We start from the raw sequence: 22,140 nt of genomic DNA, 5'->3' as shown, positions 1-22,140 counted from the left end.
TTTTTGCGTCTTTATTTTTCTTCCCTGTTTTCCTTGAGACATAACTTTTTTATATTTCCGATCAAATAGCTGTATGAGGGCTTATTTTTTGTGGAACAAGTTGTACTTTCTAATGTCACCATTAATTATGGCATAAAATGTAGTGTGAAGCAGTAAAGAAATTCCAAATGGCGTGGAATTGGAAAAAAAACAATTCCTCCACCGTTTTACAGGTTTTGTTCCCACAGCCTTTTGTTTGCGGCAAAACTGACCCATGCCCTTCATTATCTGGGTCAGTACAATTATAACAATATCCCATATATATTTTTTTTTTTATGTCTAAATAGTGTAAAAATAATAGTAAACTTTGATGAAAATTGTTTTTTACTTCACCTTCTGACCCCCATAACTTTTTTATACTTATGTCTACTGAACTGTTTAGGGGCTCTTTTTTTTTTTGTTAGGGGCCAAGTTTTTATTGATATCATTTTGAAGTGTGCTTGACTTTATCACATTTTATAACAATTTTTTCGTTAAGAGAAGCAATGAAAAAATGGCAAATCGGACATTTTGACCCTTTTTTTCATTACGCCATTCAACGTATTGGATTATTTTTTTATATTTTAATAGTATGGGTGTTTTCAGTCGCAATGATACCCATGATATTTTTACCCATGATGTGGGCATTGGTAGTTGCGCTGAACACTGTAAACCCCGCTGACAAAGCTTATAGTGTTCATGCTGCAATTCTCATTTTGGCCACCAGATGGCAGGCCAGTATAAGAAATGAGCAATTTCTAGTGTAAATCTCATATTAAAATGCCCTGATATATTAAAATTAAAAACCATTATTTATAGGCTTATAGCTTCAAAATCATCACAATTTTTATTTTATTTTTTAAAGTTAAAAAAGATTTTTTAACTTTAAAAAAAAAAAAATTGTGATTTTGAAGCTATAAGCCTATAAATAATGGTTTTTAATTTTAAATTTTATTATATCAGGGCATTTTAATATGAGATTTACACTAGAAATTGCTCATTTCTTATACTGGCCTGCCATCTGGTGGCCAAAATGAGAATTGCAGCATGAACACTATAAGCCTTGTCAGCGGGGTTTACAGTGTTCAGCGCAACTACCAATGCCCACATTGGCCGAACAGGGCATCAGTAGGAAGCGTTTTTGCGCATTTAGATGCCGTGATCTCTCACTTGATCACGGCATCTGAAGCCTTTAATTACCGCGATCGGCATTATTGCCGGTCGCGGTAATTAGCCGCAGGACTTTACACCTCGCTCCAGCGTCGTACATGTACGGGTTAATAAATAAATGTTACGTCTTAATAATTGGCACATGAAACAAAAAGGCATTATTGGTCTTATGGACTATTTGTAAATATATAGGATATTGTAATTAGGCACAAGTTGGGTCAGGCAGCAGAGAATCAGAGTCTGGAATCATGCAGAATTACATTAAATGGGATTCTTAATTGATGGTCATACACAATTAAAGTCTTACTGGAGGACTCACTGGAATGATTGTTGTATGAAAACTCAAGGGAACAAAGTGTCCTAATCATCATGATGTGTTGACGTGAAATGATCCAGGTAATTGACCAGGATCTGATTAGTTCATTCTACCTGTCCATTGGACTAAAGTTTTCAGACTGAGGAAAAGTCCAGTCTGACTTCCAGAAACTTGTAAATGGCTCTCCAAAACCTCAAGGTGAACCTCAAGTGCAGTGACTCAGGAGGAGGGCAGGGAGGATGAAAGTGGTGGTTGTGGCTATGATGGTCGCAGTTTACAGTGGCAATCCACCCTCTGCTCTGGCACTCCCTGGGGCTGTGATATGATTGGAAGGCACACCCTTTCTTTCCACAGGGCACACCTTGTTATTGGGGCTCCTTCCTTGTGTTAGTTGGGGTGTTCTTGATGTGGACAGTTTTGGCAGGGTCCAAGGCAGGAGTAGGGATGTGGAGTCAATAAACAGAACTCTGAAGTGCAAATGGGAGTAGTAGCACATCTGACAGTAAGAAGGCACAGTTCACAAGGATGGAAATTGTAGTATTTCCTTTGTCTTTCTAATAACAAGCAACCACAAGCAATTGCATGAAATAAGCTTCCGGTTAGGTGCTTCTGCAGTTCCCAGACTGTGGGGTGCAGATTAGTGTTGAGCGAAATGAAGCATTCAAAGCAGAATTTGATCCAAAGTTTAGGAGAAATTTGATTCGCAATGAATCCGAATTTCCTCTGTGAGAGTAATGAGGTCATTGTCAACATTATATTCATATAAGGCATATAACATGAATGATTATATTATGCATATACTCATAGGTAAACCTTATTTCTGTAAAATGTATTTTCACTGAAATGTATAATTTATTCCACTGTTCATAATTTCTAGGCCTTAGAACATATTCTGAAGACCATCTGTAATTGTGCTGACACATCTGTAATTGTGCTGGTAAATTGTGCAATGACATGAATATCAGTAAGGAAAAGGGAGTATTTCATGCAATTTGGGACACAATGACCTAGGTTGGAGGAGGTTGAGAAATTTGTGATGTGAGAAGATCTCTATGTTCTCAGTTATTCTGGGAAATGTTTTTGGTACGTGTCCAAATATTTCCCAGAATCTGTCAAATTAACTTTTACCCAGTTTTAGGACTGCAAGATATTGCCAATATGTTATCACATGCAATTATGTAATGTTCCACGTTTGATTATTAAGTATTATAACCGCCCAGAAACACCCAGTTACTCCCATTTTCATAAAGGTATATTAATAAAGATATTTGGGAGGGATCTTTCAGATCTCCATAGATACAACACTATGTCTGTCTGTGTCTCTGTGTCGGCCGACTTAATTACTTTGTACCTGAAAATTGAACTACTCTGACATTTTTGAGGCCCCAGAGAGATTTGAACTCGCGACCCCTTGTTTACAAGAAAGTTGCAAGGAGTGAAGAGATAGAATATGTCCCAAGGGATACTGATGCAAGAGTAAAGAAATCAGCAGATATGTTCTTGAAAAGGAATGGGCGGATACTCAGGACTTGTTTTATTAATGGATTGAAGGATGAGTTAAGAACAGAATTTATGAAAATCCATCCAGAATGTATGCATACCCCTCTTGATCAATGACTTATCGTTGTTCGCAGCATAGAAGAACAGTTAAATAAGAGGAAAAAGAAGCATGCAGCAAAACAGGTATTTATCCCTGTAATGGTGTACACTGACCAGCAGCAGGCTGTGCAGGCAGGGGGACAGACAAGGAAGAGAGGAAATGAGAAAGTGAAGACATATGAAACCAGGAAAGGAATGACTTTGAATGTAGAGAAGTACAGGAGGAAAGGATTATGTTTTGGATGTGGGGTCGAGAGCACATGAAGAGGGATTGTCTCTCTAAACGGCAAAATAACCAGAGCAATCAGATGAATCTTAAAAGTACACAAATCCAGTTAGCCTCAGTAGACCAGCAATTAAGTGATTAGGAATTAGGCAGCCCCAAACAGGATGCAGGGTTTCAAAAGATAAAATGCAAGTTGCTAGACTTAAAGTGGTGTTTTTGGGATATTGCATTTCTCAACAAAACACATAACCCCAGATCGTAAGAAGGCTGTTGCTAGGCTGACTGAGCCGGCCAATGTTCGGGAATTGAGGACATTTTTAATCCTAGTCAGTTATGTCAGAGAGTGGATTCCATCTGCTTCATCTCTCATGCAGCCACTCTTTGATGTATTGGCAGCCTGCAACAAAGGACAGCCCTACTTGCTTACTGGGAGTTGAAACAATCCATCATATCCACACCATGCCTGGGAATACCAAATTATGAGCTTTGTTTCAACCTATTTTGTCATGAAAGTACCGGACATGCCAAAGAAGTTTTGACTCAAATACATGGGGGTAAACACCGCCCACTAGGCTACTACTCAGTACAACTAGATGTAGTGGCTAGGGGAGCCCCCTCTTGAGTGCGGGCTGTAGCCGCCTGTGCCCTATTGACTGAAAAAGTTGCCGACATGGTTTTGGATTATGCACTGACAATTTATGTGCCTCGTGCAGTCCAGGAACTATTGTCGCAGGCAAAGATTCGACATTTATCAATGGTGAGACTAACAAAATATGAAGTGACGCTTCTTACTCCACCAAACATAATCAAGAGATGTACAATCCTGAAACCAGCTACTTTACTTCCAGAGTCAGATCGGGCAGAGCAGGATGGTACCATCGGTTATGACCATGATTGTTTTGAATTAAGGAAAACTGAAACAAAAGAACTTGATAATGTAACAGAAATACCAATACCTAATGCTTATCTTGATCTTTTTGTACATGGATCCCGGTACTACCTTGATTGAAAACCATACACAAGATATGCAGTGACTACCTTGGAAGTTGTGAGACAAGGATCACTCCCACCTGGATGCTCTGCACAGGAAGTTGAAAGCACTCACTGAGACATGTATAATGGCTAAGGGTCAGACCGTAAACATTTACACTGACTCCCGATATACTTTTGGCATAACATGACTATGGTCCCATTTGGAGAAGCAGGGGTTTTGTGGTATCCTTGGGTGGCTCAATTATTCAGAGCATTAGAAGTACCTAAGATGGTGGCCATTGTCAAGGTACAGGCCCATACCAAAGAGCAAACAAAGGAGGCTGAAGGAAACCAAAGGGGAGATGCTGCTGCCAAGTAGGCTGCTCCGTTGTCTCATCCCGTGATGGGGCATACTGTGGGAGGTGGATCTAACCCTCCTCCAGAAGTTGCAGGAACAAGTTCCTAAATCAGAATAGGAAAAATGGGTAAGAAGCAAGGCCGAGAAGAATCAGGAAGGTTTGTATGCCATAGATGCTAAACTGTGCCTTCCCAGGGTACAATACCCCATAATGTGTGCCCTATCACATGGCCTTACCCACCAGTCCAAGGAAGCAATGGTAGGTTTGGTAAGTAAAGGATGGGTGGCCCCGGGGTTCAACAATACTGCTGCTAAGTATGTCCAAGGGTGCATGGTCTGTGCTAGCCATAACATAAGAAGGACTGTCAAGGTGCCCCCCAGGTGCACTCTAAAGCCACTATACCCTTTTCAGCGACTGCAAATTGACTTCATTCAACTTCCAAAGGTAGGGACATATGAGTATGTTCTGGTATGTGTGGACCTCTTCATGTTGGCCTGAAGCTTGGCCTACAGCCAAAACTAATGCAAAAACAGTAGCTAAGAAACTTTTGTCTGAGGTAGTGTGTATATTTGGAGTTCCTTAAGTAATTGAAAGTGACAGAGGAACTCATTTCACTTTAGAGGTGTTACAGGAGATACGTCATGCTCTAGGCATAGAGCAGGCATTCCAAACACCTCATAGGCCGCAAAGCCTATCGCCTCATAGGCTGCAAAGAACGTTTGAATGGAACTTTAAAGCTAAAAATCCAGAGAGCAATGGCCGAGACTAGTAAGCCATGGATAGAGTGTATACCAATAGCATTGTATACAGTTATGGTAACCCCTCATAGGAAAACACAGTTAAGTCCCTATGAGAAGCTTTTTGGCACTGCGCCAGAGATAGGTCTGTATTTCCCTCAGCAGCTCTAGACCATTCATTCAGACTTGACACAATATGTAGGAGCATAGCACAGGAGATTGCAACAAGTTCATAATCGTGTTCTCAGTTCCATTCCAGACCCTTCTTCACTGGAAGGGACTCATTCACTGAACCCTGGAGATTGGGTTACTGTGAAATGACACGTAAGGAAAGCATTAGAACCTTGGTTTCATGGTCAATTCAGAGTCCAGCTAACTACACCAACCTCTGTGAAGCTGGGAGAGAAACCAATTTGGATCCACGCCTCTCACTGCAAGAAGTGGATAAAGCCATGATTTGGGGAAAGTATTTGTTCATAAGTATTGTAGTCCACTACACTTTTGGGGCATATGATGAAGATAGTAGTGAATGGGAAAATAAGTTTATCAAGTACCATAAAATAGTTGCCCATATGAGAAATGTATCTGTTGGATTTTCAGTCAGTCATTCACCAATTACTGCCAATTCCATGCTATATATTGCTAAACCCCTTTTAGAGAAGGAGCTATTAGATTTACCTTGCTGGGATATACCGCAGCAGACACTAGAATCACTTCATAAGTAAAACAGCTGTAGCACTACCTGTAACTAAATGGAGAAAATATCCCTGGTGGCAGGTGAATATATCTACAAGGGTAGGTACCTGGTATAATTATGACAAGCAAGAGGTTGGTTGGAAAGGAAGACCGGTTGCTCTGATGGACGTGGGAGAGGTACCTAGTCAAGAGATTAAAATAAGCTTTTCGGGACAGGAAAGTGGCCAAGAAAGAAAACATAGATATTATTTGGCAAGGAAAATACATGATCCTCAGTGGAATTATACAGTACAGTTTCCACCTGGAAATAGGGCACAGTGTGGGGAGGTTAGGCGCTTTTTATCAGCATAAAGGAGTAAATTCAGAAGAAGTTGCAGAAAGTATAAAAGGAGATAGGGCAGCAGTCTGTGGTCCATTGTTATATGATAAGCTTATTACTAATAATGAAAACCCTGAATCTTGGTGTATATATCAGGATGCTACGATCTTCATTTAAATTGTTGATGCATTAACCAGAAAGGTTCAAATTCAATTATCTCATTATGTCTACATAGTATGTGGCAATAAGGCATTCAAGTGGCTTCCACAAGGAGCTGGAGGAGCTTGTACTCTAAGGTAGGCTTGAACCTGCCACTTGGACATGGAAATCTGAGGACATCCCTCATAAGCATTTGCCTGGACATATGCTGACAAAGAGGATTGCGCCTGTTATACCTGACATGCTGGAAAGACCTCATTTTAAGCGCCCAACTAAATTGATTCATGCTGATCCCCTAAAAGTAGAAAAGGTGGGAATGTACTTCACACTAATTAATAATTAATTAAATGCTAGACAAATTGATGATTTAGGTGAATTATTTGATATCACAGATTATTTGTTTGATGCTGTAGAAGTGTAATGACCGGCGTCACGCACAGGGAGGGAAAAGGGAAAGCCCTGCCCAAGGGAGAGGGAAAGGTGGTGACCCCTGACTCACCTTGCGGCTGGCACCTGACTGCCCTGACGTCCCTAGACGGGTTCCTCACCCGTGCGGCGATCACGTGCCTAAACCCTGGCTTTCCCTACAATGAGCCCTAGATAGTGAACGGGCCGGTGGGATTGTTAGTCCGCACCACTGACACTAAGAGGGAAACACCAGGGAGAGGACAGACAATACAGACAAACACATCCACCCAGGTGGGCGACCACAGCAGTCCACAAAGGTCCAACAGGGATCCGGAGGGTAGCGTTCTGGACCAACAACCAGAGAACGCAGCAACACAGCTCCAGAGGGTCAGAATAGATGTCCAGGCATTAAGCTCTATATCTGGCAACCAGAGAAGTGTGAGAGGGGAATATAAGGAGGTTGGGAGTGCTGGACAAGGAACAGCTGAGGAGAAAGAGCTACAGATCCCTGAGTGAGCCAAAAGGGTTGCAAAGCAAACCCAGAAAGCTACCATAAGGAAACAGTCCTATCTTACATAGAGCGCACAGCCAACCGCTGTGACTTCCTGACCCCGGGTATAACGGAGTCAGGCGTGGTTCTTGACACCCTCGTGACAAGAAGTAAATTCAGTATATCTGAAGCAACTGATCATTGTTACAAATCAGCATGCAGTGGTGTTAGATTATCTTACAGGAGCCCAAGGAGGGTTATGTCAAATAGTGGGGTCTGCATGTTGTCATTATATTGATCCCACAGGTATGTTTAGAGTAACACATGATTTACAGCAAGCTAAACAATTAAAAAGAGGGGTTTCGAGATATACAGTACCTTGCAAAAGTATTCACCCCCCTTGGCTTTTTTTGTATTTTGTTACATTACAGCCTTAAGTTCAATGTTTTGTTAATCTGAATTTTATGTGATGGATCAGAACACAATAGTCTAAGTTGGTGAAGTGAACCTGATTGGTTAGCATGGCTCAATCCCCTTAATTGTTTCCGTGGGATAGGTGGATGGATTTCCAGATTATTCAATATGCAACTACAAGGATGTTTCCTAATATAATAGATTTTTATTGTTGCTAAAATTTTCCTGCTGATTCGTCGAAAAATATTCAAGTCTAAATGTTTTACAGGAAAATCTAAAGTAACTACTGTGATTAAGAACAAAGATACACCCGCACAAGTGATGGTCATGATGGCTCCACCCTCAGCATCTGCCGCTGCACAACTACAATTGTGACTCCTGTTTTAAACTCCGCTACACCAATAGACAGTTGTACCTACTGCAGACAAAAAAGGTTAATTAGGGTTAATTAGGCAGGATAGATAGTGAAGATGTTTTGAGAAGTAGAATCTTCTGGATGGATGCTGATCATCCCACAATCTGCAAGAATTAGTATTCTTTCACTTTGTGTAGGTAGGAAGATTCGCTAAAACCGTCTTCCTCCAGTAGGGAGGTAGGGAGATATGTACAGCCCGTGGAATAATGATAAAAAGAGGGGAGTAATGTGAGAGTAATGAGGTCATTGTCAACATTCTATTCATATAAGGCACATAACATGAATTATTACATTATGCACTAAATGAAGGACCCGTCTTTGCTTTGGTATATTTAATCTATTTCATTTAATGTTTTTGTGTGTCGCTAAAAGATAACACTATCCACTATAACAGTGACATCTACAGCACCCCGCCCCCTTAACAGTTACCTCCACAGCCCCCCACCCTTTAACACTGACCCCCCCCCCCACAATGCCCCGTCCCTTAAAATTGGACCTCCACAGCAGCCTTCCCCTTTAACAATGAGTTTCACAGCACACCATCCCCTTGACAGTGACCTCCACAGGAGCCCATCCCCTTAACAGTGGCCTTTACAGCAATCTGCCCCTGAACCCTGACCTCCATAGCGGACCATTCCCATAACTGTGACCTCCACAGCAGCCTGCCCCTAGGTTGGCCATAGGTCCAGTTTTAGGCCGGACAGTCTGGCTTTCAGACTCCCTGACCTCCGTCTGGCTCAGGGCCTGGACGGACACAAGGATGTCCTTTTGAAGAGCTCACTCATAGACAGCAGCACTGTGCTGTCTGAGTGTGAGCTGCATGTACAGTCGTGGCCAAAAGTTTTGAGAATTACATAAATATTGGAAAAGTTGCTGCTTAAGTTTTTATAATAGCAATTTGCATATACTCCAGAATGTTATGACGAGTGATCAGATAAATTGCATAGTCCTTCTTTGCCATGAAAATTAACTTAATCCCAAAAAAACCTTTCCACTGCATTTCATTGCTGTCATTAAAGAGCCTGCTGAGATCATTTCAGTAATCGTCTTGTTAACTCAGGTGAGAATGTTGACGAGCACAAGGCTGGAGATCATTATGTCAGGCTGATTGGGTTAAAATGGCAGACTTGACCTGTTAAAAGGAGGGTGATGCTTGAAATCATTGTTCTTCCATTGTTAACCATGGTGACTTGCAAAGAAACACGTGCAGCCATCATTGCGTTGCATAAAAATGGCTTCACAGGCAAGGATATTGTGGCTACTAAGATTGCACCTCAATCAACAATTTATAGGATCATCAAGAACTTCAAGGAAAGAGGTTCAATTCTTGTTAAGAAGGCTTAAGGGCCGTCCAAGAAAGTCCAGCAAGCGCCAGGATCGTCTCCTAAAGAGGATTCAGCTGCGGGATCGGAGTGCCACCAGTGCAGAGCTTGCTCAGGAATGGCAGCAGACAGGTGTGAGTGCACGCACAGTGAGGCGAAGACTTTTGGAAGATGGACTGGTGTCAAGAAGGGCAGCAAAGAAGCCACTTCTCTCCAAAAAAAACATCAGGGACAGATTGATCTTCTGCAGAAAGTATGGTGAATGGACTGCTGAGGACTGGGGCAAAGTCATATTCTCTGATGAAGCCTCTTTCTGATTGTTTGGGGCATCTGGAAAAAGGCTTGTCCGGAGAAGAAAAGGTGAGCGCTACCATCAGTCCTGTGTCATGCCAACAGTAAAGCATCCTGAGACCATTCATGTGTGGGGTTGCTTCTCATCCAAGGGAGTGGGCTCACTCACAATTTTGCCCAAAAACATAGCCATGAATAAAGAATGGTACCAAAACACCCTCCAACAGCAACTTCTTCCAACAATCCAACAACAGTTTGGTGAAGAACAATGCATTTTCCAGCACGATGGAGCACCGTGCCATAAGGCAAAAGTGATAACTAAGTGGCTCGGGGACCAAAACGTTGACATTTTGGGTCCATGGCCTGGAAACTCCCCAGATCTTAATCCCATTGAGAACTTGTGGTCAATCCTTAAGAGGCGGGTGGACAAACAAAAACCCACTAATTCTGACAAACTCCAAGAAGTGATTATGAAAGAATGGGTTGCTATCAGTCAGGAATTGGCCCAGAAGTTGATTGAGAGCATGCCCAGTCGAATTGCAGAGGTCCTGAAAAAGAAGGGCCAACACTGCAAATACTGACTCTTTGCATAAATGTCATGTAATTGTCGATAAAAGCCTTTGAAACGTATGAAGTGCGTGTAATTATATTTCACTACATCACAGAAACAACTGAAACAAAGATCTAAAAGCAGTTTAGCAGCAAACTTTGTGAAAACTAATATTTGTGTCATTCTCAAAACTTTTGGCCACGACTGTAGAAAGTCACCGTACCTCCCACCCCTGCAGCTGACAGAAGTTGATTTTGAAATTCATTTTTTCAATCCCTGTCGGCTAAGGAGTGGGAGGGGCGTTGCCTAACCAGATCAGGGCGTGGCTTAGCGGGGCCTAGAAGTTGATTATTAACTTCATTTTTTCAATCTCTGTCGGCTGAGGAGTGGGAGGGGGCCTGGCGTAACTCGATCAGGGGCGTGTCCTTTTGAACAGCTTACTCTAAGACAGCAGCACTGTGCTCTCTGAGTGTGAGCTGCAGGGAGAAAGTCACCCTCCCTCCCACCCCTGCAGCTGACAGAAGTTGATTATTACCTTCATTTTTTCAACCCCTGTCGGCTGAGGAGTGGAAGGGACGTGGCCTAACTGGATAAGGGGCATGGCTTAGCAGGACCTGGGGGGGGATTAAGTTCATCTTTTGAGGGTGGACACATTGTGGCAAGGGGCGTGTCTGGGCTTCTTCCTGCAAGGGTAACGCCCCTCTAGGCACCTTACTGGCTCATTTGCATACCAAATAAACTGGATTTTCAGAGGATAAAAACATCTATTGCTGGAACAAAGGCACATCTTGAAATAAGGTACTAGGTGCTATTAGGCCATAGCTTTACTTCAATAGCGATTTTCCTGGTGACAGATTTCCTTTTAAGCTCACCTACAGCAGTGGCTGGGTTGTTGTGGAAACCTGGAGTAAAACTATGTATGTGGAGGCTAACGGCCTGCGAGCTTCTATTGGCTGATAAGGGTGACCAAGCTTTTATTGGCTAATGCATTTTTTGGGAATATCTCAGGAACGGTATGTCCTAGACAGGGGCGGACTCAGGGCCCCCGGGAAAAATAAATCACGCGCTGCAGGACGGGATTGCGCACCGAAGTGACTGAACTCATGCCCGCGCAGTTCTGTGGCTCTGTGGATGGCACTGTTGTGGGGGCTCTGTGGATGGCACTGTTGTGGGGGCTCTGTGGATGGCACTGTTGTGGGGGCTCTGTGGATGGCACTGTTGTGGGGGCTCTGTGGATGGCACTGTTGTGGGGGCTCTGTGGATGGCACTGTTGTGGGGGCTCTGTGGATGGCACTGTTGTGGGGGCTCTGTGGATGGCACTGTTGTGGGGGCTCTGTGGATGGCACTGTTGTGGGGGCTCTGTAGATGGCACTGTTGTGGGGGCTCTGTGGATGGCACTGTTGTGGGGGCTTTGTGGATGGCACTGTTGTGGGGGCTCTGTGGATGGCACTGTTGTGGGGGCTCTGTGGATGGCACTGTGGGTGACACATATATAGCACCTTATGCTATATATGTGTCATCCACAGATCCCCCCATAACAGTGTCCCTGTGAGTGAATGACCCCCAATACAGGGTCTGGGGGCCGGCATCTGGCCTGGTAATGGCAGCAGGGCCCGGTGCACTCACTGTATTCTATCGCACCGGGCCCCGCTCACTGTAATACTAATTTTCATATGTGAACAAGAGAAATCCTCTGCGATCCTCTCCCTCTCTGTACTCACAAACTCAGTAGCAGGCAGGCCGGGCGGCAGCGCAACTCACTGACGTCACGCGCCTGCTCCTCCCACTTTATGAATGAAGCAGGCGGAGCAGGCGCGTGATGTCAGTGAGTTGTGCTGCCGCCCGGCCTGCTACTGAGTTTGTGAGTACAGAGAGGGAGAGGATTTCTCTTGTTCTTGTTCACATATGAAAATTTGTATTACAGTGAGCGGGGCTCGGTGTGATAGAATACAGTGACTGCACCGGGCCCCGCTGCCATTACCACCATTACCAGGCCAGCATAACATTCGGAATCGGGGCGCTGGGCATAACACATTATGTTATTCTGCGGCGGGCCCCCATCCCGGCCGGGCCCTCGGACCATGTCCGAAGTGCCCGACCGGTCAGTCCGCCCCTGGTCCTAGAGAGCTGAGACCTGGTCTAAAACCTTCCCGGACATCTGATGTACCTGTGTGCCAAATTTCGTGATTGTAAATATGACGGTGCAGATTCCTTTAGCGGATATACATACATACACACACACACTCAGCTTTATATATTAGATATATTCATATAGGTAAACCTTATTTCTGTAAAATGTATATTCACTGAAATGTATCATTTATTCCACTGTTCATAATTACTAGGCCTTAGAACATATTCTGAAGGCCATCTGTAATTGTGCTGACACATCTGTAATTGTGCTGGTAAATTGTGCAATGACACGAATATCAGTAAGGATAAGGGAGAATTTCATCCAATTTGGGACACAATGACCTAGGTTGGAGGAGGTTGATAAATATGTGATGTGAGCAGATATCTATGTTCTCAGAAATTCTGGGAAATGTTTTTGGTATAAGTGTCCAAATATTCCCCAGAATCTGTCAAATGAACTTTTACCCAGTTTTAGGACTGCAAGATATTGCCAATATGTTATCACATGCAATTATGTAATGTACCACGTTTGATTATTAAGTATTGTAACCGCCCAGAAACAACCAGTTACTCCTATTATCATACAGGTATATTAATATAGATATTTGGGAGGGATCTTTCAGATCTCCAGAGATACAGCACTGTATCTGTCTTTGTCTCTGTGTCAGCCGACTTAATTACTTTGTACCTGAAAATTGAACTACACTGACACCTCGCACTTCATGGTAATGAATCAGTTTATCCTAAAATGGTGGCTGCATGTGTTACAGAGTGAAAGTAAGAAGCCTGGGAACACAAGATCACCCATAATGCTGTGCAGCCAGCTAAACCACATATAGCCATCCCCTGTGATGTCACAGCCCTATAAAACAGTCATCCCGCATGGTCTCTGCCATTGTCCTGTGAGCTAAGCATAGGAAGAGAAGTGGCAAGTGCTCATGCGCTAGGGACAGTGTTGCTGAAAATGATTAATAGAAGAATATTGGAGGGAGAGGTAAGGGAGAATGCACGGAGACTTATTCAGTGTAGTCTTTTTTTATTTTTTCCTACATTTACCGATTCATGCATCAGCCATAAATGTAATTCAATACCAATAAGATGGAAGCCTTTATTATTTCACTGCCAGCATACCAACCAATACCATCCAGTCTGCACCCCTCAGGGGGCCAGGTCTTAATGATAACTAGAGATGAGAGTTTTTCAAAAGTTCAATTTAGCTGATTCGCCAAATTTTGCTAACAAAATTTGCTTTGTGACGAAGCACATTTTTTTGTAAGTAGTGGGTCCAATGACAGGGAGCTATGATAGCACTCCACCCCCCGTCATTGTACCCCTCAGATGCCGTGTTCATACATGATCGCGGCATCTGAGTGAAAAAACCTGTATAAAATTAACGTTGAAGAAAAATGTAATCAAACTTACCGCCTCAATTTGCTCGCGACGGGCCGGCTGCTGCCGGGATTTAGGCCTAGATCTTCAATTAAGATGGCGGTTGGCGGCCCATTGCGAGCAAATGGAGGAGGTAAGTAAAGATGGTTCTCTCTAATGATAACCATCCTTATCTTTTAGTGTCTTTACTTCTTTTAAATCATCCTTTAAAGTCTCCATGTCCTAGAAAAGTCAGCAAGATGCATAGAGAACAGGAGCTGGATGTTCCTGATGACATATTCTCATCGATATTAGATGATGTGGAAAACAGAGGAAAAGTAGATGGCAAAAGAAGGGCTCCCACCTGTAGGACAGGAGAGCGCTGGGGTTGGAAAAGTGGGTATGCCAGAGCTGGTTAATATTCAGTGCTGTCAAATAACCTGTGGGCTAATTGGATCCGTGTGGCCGTAAACCAAACACAGAGTGGCCTGGATATACCTGATTTATAGTGATTCATGACAAATTGATTCATAAGGAATGGAATTTCTTGGCTAACTTCGGCTAGGTTGCAGAATTGAATTTTCAAAACTTCACTCATCTGTAGTGCAGATATTGGAAACTGATGGTCTATTACTTTAGCAATATTCCCAGTAGGAAGTCTTTCTGCCATAAATAAGTGTAGTACCTTTCTATGTGAATCTGTTGAAAGGTCTTGTGGATTCTACACCTTCTCATCTCTTTCTCTCAGGTATACTCTGGTAGCAAGGTTGCTTAGTTGGCAGATGTAAGTTCTCTGAATTTGGGCCGTGTTCTCAGGAGTTTGTAGATGTAGGTCTTCACTGTAGCTCAGCAAGGACTAGATTGACTACAAAACTGACTGTGATTGTGTTATCAGCAAATAACCCTTTTTAGTAGTCCTTCAGGGGCACTGCACACCTTTTTCACAGACAATTTAGCTATTTGAATTGATGATGGGAGACTTGGTAAGGATACGAATTGGGCCATCTTCGAGAATCTACCTACCACCACTACGAAGATTACCATGCAGCCCAAAGAAGAGGGTAAGTCAGTAATAAAGTCCATAGCAGTATGCTGCCTTGGGACTTCGGGCACAGGCAATGTAAGAAGTCCTGTTGGTCTTTGTTTCATTTGAAGATTTTGAGCACAGTAAGGAAAGGTGGTAACAAGGAAAGGTGGCACCATCCAGCAGAAGCAACTATTCCTTCAAGGGCCAACTTGATAGCCAGCACCTTCCTGTCCCCAATAGAATAATTTTGCTCAGCAAAGAAGTATGCTTTAGAAAACAAGCCGCAAATGTGCATTTTTCCTGAGTCTCCTTTTAAGTGAGTGCGGCTCTGGCCCCCGTGTCCACCTCCAGAAAAATCGCTTGGTGAAATCCAGAATAAATGCCAAAGTATAGGCTTGCATTAGGGACTGGGTGTCTGACTCGGCTTCAGGAGTCCAATTCTTAGCATTTACCCTCTCCCAGGTGATAGCAAAGATAGGGGGGCAGCCAAGGCAGTAAAATGTAGAAGATGGCAAATCCAAGCAAACACTGAATAGCAGACAAGCTTGAAGACTGGGGCCAGTCCAATACAACAGACAGTACGTGGTGAGCTCCGTTTCTTGTAGGTTTTGTGCGAGAGTGACAGGCAGAACCCCAACATAGAATCTGCCCCGAATTCCAGTCTAGGGTAGGACAGTAATGATAAAGCCATCGCAGTCCCAGCAGAAGAGGACTGGTGGATACAGGTGCGACATGCAATAAGATTATCTCTGTGTAAAGTATTCCCACTTGATGCTGCATGGGCACAGTGACATACTGTATAGATTGTGGGAGTGCCATCCTATTGACAGATGTAACCACCAAGGACTTATCAGGGTAGGTATGCGGTACTGATTCACCAAGGCTTGATGCAGGAAGTTTTCTGCCTAATCAGAGTCCAGGAGGATTTACATGGCATACTATAGTCTCAACTCAAGACATAAGTATAGGTTGATGAGGGAGCTTGTCTTCACTAAGGGTTGTCTCTCCAACCGACCCTTCACTCTGGAGTTTCCCACCTGGACCGGAGCGAAGGGAGGAGAAGCTAGGCGTCTCTGAAATTAGGATGCCAGTCTGGGGGTTCTCTTTTCCCAGACAGACTCCCTGAGTAGTTCCCTGAAGTGAAGTCGTCAGGGAACAGTGGCAAGGTAAATCAGATCATCCAGTGGGACATCATGACCAGCCAATTCATCTTTAAAGGGGATATCCAACTGAATAGGTCATCAGCATCTGATGTGTAAAGATTCGACACCCTGGATCCCCGCCGATCAGCTGTTTCAGAAGTGCAGAAGGGTAAGTGGATCAGTGCATGTGCTGCTGACATAACACCTTTGTCTACATTGTACCATGGTCAATTTCTCCATAACATTGCCAGCCATAGTCAGAGCCCCCATAATGTTACTAGTCATAGTCAACACAGCAGTAATAGTACCATAAAAACATGCTGCCTGCAATGGTCCCATACATCAACATGATATCAGTTTTCTCTGCATGAGAACAACCACGTATATCAATGCATAGACTTTCCACTACAATAGAGCTTCTAAACTTCACTAGGGTTAAGTGGTGGATACTTACAAAAAATTCAAAGGCAATGTTGTTGTCAGGATATAAGTATTCAAAGCTAATAGTTCCTTCTTGTTTCAAGTTCACTGAATACATTAACATTGCTGTACATTCATCAGTGTTTGATGCCACATATTCCCCACGGGCCTCCCAATGTGACCTAGAGGAAAGAATATATTAGTATTTAAAATCTATGAAGATGTGCACATTAACAAATACTGATGTACAGATATGTGATAAAAGACTTGATGCAGCGTGTATTACAGGAGAAATAGAGACTTTAAGGCCTCATGCACACGACCGTTTTTCTGGTCTGCATCCGAGCCGCAGTTTTTGCGGCTCGGGTGCGGACCCATTCACTTCAACTAAGTAACTAATAGACAAACAGAAATATTACTTGTTGCTAGATTCACCAGTTTTTCGTATACTCCACACCTTGCCCAAAATCATCAAGACGACGACGACCCACTGTCTCAGGGATTGGCTCTCTAGGTGAGAGGCTGCATGAATGGTTGGACTATCTTCTTCAGCCCCTCCTCAGGATATATTCAGGAAACCTGCCATGTATTTCATACTTTTCATAATAAAGTCTGAAAGGAGTCTTTCACTTGGGTTAGCTGAATTGTGCAGAGCCTCTATCCCTGTATTCCTTATTTAGAGGTACTAAGTCATCATTTAACCCCTTGAAGACGAGGCCTAGTTTAGTAATTAAAGAGATTATTCACCCCATGCGACTTTTTCCTGTGACCGCATAGAAAATGGGAGGGTTTTCAATACAGAAATGTTGGCCTACTAGAAGGTATGTACAGTATATGCACCCAATACTAGGTCAGGGCTCCTTTTGCATGAATTACGGCATCAATGTGGTGTGGCCTGGAGGCCATCAGCCTGTGGCACTGCTGAGGTGTTATGGAAGTCAAAGTTGCTTTGATAGCAGCCTTCAGCTTATCTGCATTGTTGGGTCTGGTGTCTCATCTTCCTCTTGACAATACTCCTTAGCTTGCTGGCCAATCGAGCACAGTGCTAATAGTTAATAGTTAACAAACCAGGTATTGGTACTATTGGCAGTGTGGGCAGGTGGCAAGTTCTGCTGGAAAATTAAATCAGCATCTCCATAAAGCTTATTGGCAGAGGGAAGCATGAAGTGCTCTAAAATTTCTGGCTGCTTATCGGTAGGTAAAAGTTAACTATCAGATCAGTAGGAGTCCTACAGCTGGGACCCCCCACCGAGCACGAGAACGTGGTGGACCCCATACCCCCTGAAGGCCCCCTGCTGCTCCCCTGAAATGACCAGAGCGGTCAGTGCACATGTGAGTGGCCACTCCATTAATTTCTATGGGAGTTCCGGAGATAGCCAAGTAAAGAAGTAATTCGAAGGGAGCAGCAGGGGCCTGCAGCGGGTATGGCGCTCCCGCTCTCATGATCGTTGGGGTCCCAGTGGTAGTACCCCCACCAATCTGATAGTTATCCCTTATCCTGTGGGTACGCAATAACTTTTACCTACTGGAATACCCCTTTAATATAACACAGTGGAACACCAACAGATGGCATGGCTCCCCAAACCATCACTGATGGTTGGAAACTTTACACTGGACCTCAAGCAACTTGAATTGTGTGCATCCCCTCCAGACTCTGACATCTTGATTTCCATATGAAATACAAAATTTACTTTTATCTAAAAACAGGACTTTGGACCTCTGAGCAACAGTCCAGTCTTTTTTCTCCTTAGCCAAGGTAAGATGCTTCTGATGTAGTCTCTGGGTCATGAATGGCATGACACAAGGAATGCGATAGTTGTAACTCATGTGCTGTATACATCTTTGTGTGGTGCCTCTTGAAGTACTCCAGCTACACTACACTCCATATGAATCTCCCTTTTCGTGATAATTCTTTCAAGGCTGCAGTTATCCCTGTTGCTTGTGCAACTTTTTTGTACCACACTTTTTCCTTCCACTCAAGCACTCTGAATAGTCAGCTTCTTTATGACCTCTAATGACCTTTTGTGGCTTACCCTCCTTGTGGGAGGACCATTTAAAAGCTTAGGAAACCTTTGTAGGTGTTTTGTGTTAAACAGATTAGAGTGTAACAACATGAGCGAAGCGAAGTGTTGAGCGAAGCGAAGCAGTCAAAGCACAATTCGGTCCGATGTTTAGGAAAGCTTCAATTTGCAACTAATCCGAAGTTCCTTGCGCATCGTTGTAAGGAATCAGTTTTTCCTAAAATGACAGCTTCACATGTTACAAAGTGAAATTAAGAAGCCTGGAAATGCAAGATCACCCATAATGTCATGCAGCCAGCCAATTCGCAGATAGACATCCCCTGTGATGTCAGAGCCCTATAAAACCCTCATCGGTCTCTGTCTCCGCCATTTTCCTGTGAGCTGGGATATTAAAAGAATATTGGAGAGGGAGAGTGCAGGGAGACTTACTCTGCATCAGTTTTATTTATTTATTCCTACATTTACTTATTCCTACATCAGCCATAAATGTAATTCAATACCAATAAGATGAAAGTCTTTATTCTTCTATTTCCAGCATGCCAACCAATACCATCCAGTCTGCACCCCATGGGGGAGGGGGCAGGTCTTAATGACGACCATCCTCATCTTTTGGTGGCTTTACTTTTTCCAAATCAGCCTTCAAAGTCTCTATGCCCTAAAAAAGTCAGCAAGATGCAGAGAGAGGAGGAGCTGGGTGCTTCTGGTGACATATTCTCATCAATATTAGATGATGTGGAAAAGGAGGAAAAGCAGATAGCAGAAGAAGGGCTTCCACCTGTAGCGCAGGAGAGCGCCGGGGTTGGAGAAGTGGGTATGCCAGAACTGATAAATATTTAGTATTTACTGTGAAATAACCTGCAGGAGATTGCAGAAAAGAACAGCAATAATATGCATATTGTCCAGCCAGCTAACCAGCCAAATCCCATACCAGCAACAGCCCCTGTTTAAAGGTGCAGCTATTAACAATGATGAAGGACTATACAGTGCGGTCATTATTAAATGAAAGGCAGCTGCAGGATAATTGGCTGCACAGTTCTTCACCGCAGCATGGCTGCAACCCGCCTGCAGTACATCCACTCTGTGTGGCCATAGCCAAAGGCCTGGGTAACCTGATTTATAGTGATTTGTGACACATAGATTCATAAGGAATCAAATTTCTTGGCTATCTTTAGCAAAGTTGCCAAATCAAATTTGTAAAAACATTGCTAATCTCTAACCATGAGTCTAAAATAATAAATATAAATTTTTTTTTTTTTTTACAATATCATAATTTTCTGAGATACTGTCTTTTGGGTTTTCATTAGCTATTGTAATGGCAGTCGGTAGTGAAGACACGGACAGTGCCTAGTTGCAGTACAAGCAGGGGCGGACATACCGCATGTGCAGCCGGTTCGGTTGCACAGGGGCCCACAGCAGGAGGGAGATAAGCTACTTACCGGCCGCAGGGGGAGATAAGCTACTCCCAGGGCAGTCTTTAAAGCGGGGCAAAGGCAGCTGTCCCGGGCCCAAGCAGGGGCGTACAGGCCTGGCGGGGGAGGGGGCCCGCTGCACTCCCATGTAATGGGAGCGCTCTGACCGGGCCCAGCATGAAGTACAGTGAGAATGCCTGGCCCAGTCAGAGCGCTCTTCAAACAGGTGACGCAGAGGCAAGGAGAAGGAGTTGGAGGGGAGGGGCGCACTCACCTGGCCCGGCAGTTCTCGTCACTGCCGGGCTGTTTGTTTCTATAGTGAAGCAGGGAGACCTCTCTGCTCCCTGCTTCACTGATATTCAGAGCTCAGGCGCTCCCCCTGCTGGCCGCACATTGCACTGCTGGCTGTGGAAGGAGCACTGAATGCCCGGGAATCTGCCTCCAGCACAGTCAGCAGCGCGATATGAGTGTGGGAGCCTGTCATCAGGGAAGAAGGTAAGTATTACGTTTTTTTGTTTTTTCCCCCATAAAGCTGCAAAAAGGGGGCAACTACTAAAGTGAGGGGGCACAAAAGAGCATAACCACTGTGAGGGGCACATATCTGGGTATAACAACTACTGTGAGGGGGCACAGATATATAGGCATAACCACTGAGGGGCACATATCTGGGTATAACAACTACTGTGAGGGGGCACAGATATATAGGCATAACTACTGTGAGGGGCACATATCTGGCATAACTCTTGTAAGGCAGCTCATATCTAGCATAACTATGGGCACATATCTGGCATTTCCATTGTGAGGGGCACATATTTGGTATAACCACTGTGAGGGGCACATCTGGCATAACTGCTGTAAAGGGGCTCATATCTGGCATAACTAGGGGCACATATCTGGCTATAACCACTGCGAGGGAGGCACATATCTGGGCATAACCACTGCGAGGGAGGCACATATCTGGGCATAACCACTGTGAGGGAGGCACATATCTGGGCATAACCACTGTGAGGGAGGCACATATCTGGGCATAACTACTGTGAGGGAGGCACATATCTGGGCATAACTATTTTGACGGCTTAATTACTGTGAGGGGCCACAATGTGGGCATTAGTACTGTATGGTAGCACTAGATTACCCTGCTATACATTGGCATGGCTCAGTATGACAGGCCAGCACAGCGCCCCCTGCTGGGGATTTCACAGGAGCAGTCACCATCCCTTCCTTATGTGATTATTCTTTTTCTCTATCACCACAGGAACCTTGTTCTGGATCCAGCGGACATCACGCCGATGCCAGTGACACCCTGGATGCGGTAGGACCATATTTTATTAAGACTGGGTGAGTGTAGCCATGCATTGGGCTTAGGGCTCTTTCACATGAGCGGATCCTGTGCGGGTAATATGCTGCGTGAAAGAGCCAAGCCCCGCTCCGGACAGCAGAGACACTGAGCAGTAACATGATTGATAATGCTCCGTGCCTCTCTGTGATCTTTTTACTACAAAATCACAGTGACACTGTATGTTTTGTATTGCTATAAATAATGTAAGGATGGAATTGGTTATGTTGAGAACTTGGCTTGGAGGGGAGGGGGCCCAGGCACATTCTTTGCACAGGGGCCCTCTGCTGTCTGTGTCCGCCCCTGAGTACAAGCCCTCGGTGGCAAGTCCGCAACTGGTCAATATTCCCTACTGTACTAAGGTGCAAGACAGACTACACACAGAGACAAAAAAAACTAAACAAAAGCAGAGTCGGACATAAATGGGTCGGAACCAGGCAGCAATACAGTACCAAAATGACAGACGGAGGGTAGTCAAATAGCCAAACCGAGATCAGAACCAGATAGGAAACACAGTACCAAATCAAAAGGCAGAGGGTAGTCAAATAGCCAAGCCGAGATCAGAACCAGGTGGGAAACACAGTACCAAATCCCGATGCAGAGAGTGGTAAACAGCAAGCCGAGGTCAAATATACGAACAATACAAAAGCACATACAGAACAAGAATCGGGAGCACAGCTAGCAAATCAATGACTATCACTGGCAAAGATATATTGCCAGGAGGGGATTAAAAAAAAAAAAAGGGAGGCAAGTCCCTGGATCAGAACCTGATGGCACTCCATAGGACAGTTCACAATCTTCACAACTGGGCAGCCGGGCTGTG

At 44.1% G+C, this 22,140-nt stretch overlaps 1 protein-coding gene across 1 annotated transcript in view; it reads right to left on the bottom strand.

The window, feature by feature from the left end:
- The window catches only part of ELAPOR1 (endosome-lysosome associated apoptosis and autophagy regulator 1), an 810,939-nt gene that overhangs the window by 661,001 nt on the left and 127,798 nt on the right, over positions 1-22,140 (bottom strand). The window contains exon 4 of the mRNA XM_040422210.1: positions 16,586-16,733. Within this exon, the coding sequence (XP_040278144.1) occupies positions 16,586-16,733 (148 nt within the window). The remainder of the gene's footprint in view (positions 1-16,585; positions 16,734-22,140) is intronic.

The sequence above is a fragment of the Bufo bufo genome, chromosome 3, assembly GCF_905171765.1.
Source record: "Bufo bufo chromosome 3, aBufBuf1.1, whole genome shotgun sequence".
NCBI lineage: Eukaryota > Metazoa > Chordata > Amphibia > Anura > Bufonidae > Bufo > Bufo bufo.
This window is presented reverse-complemented; position numbering and strand designations above follow the sequence as displayed.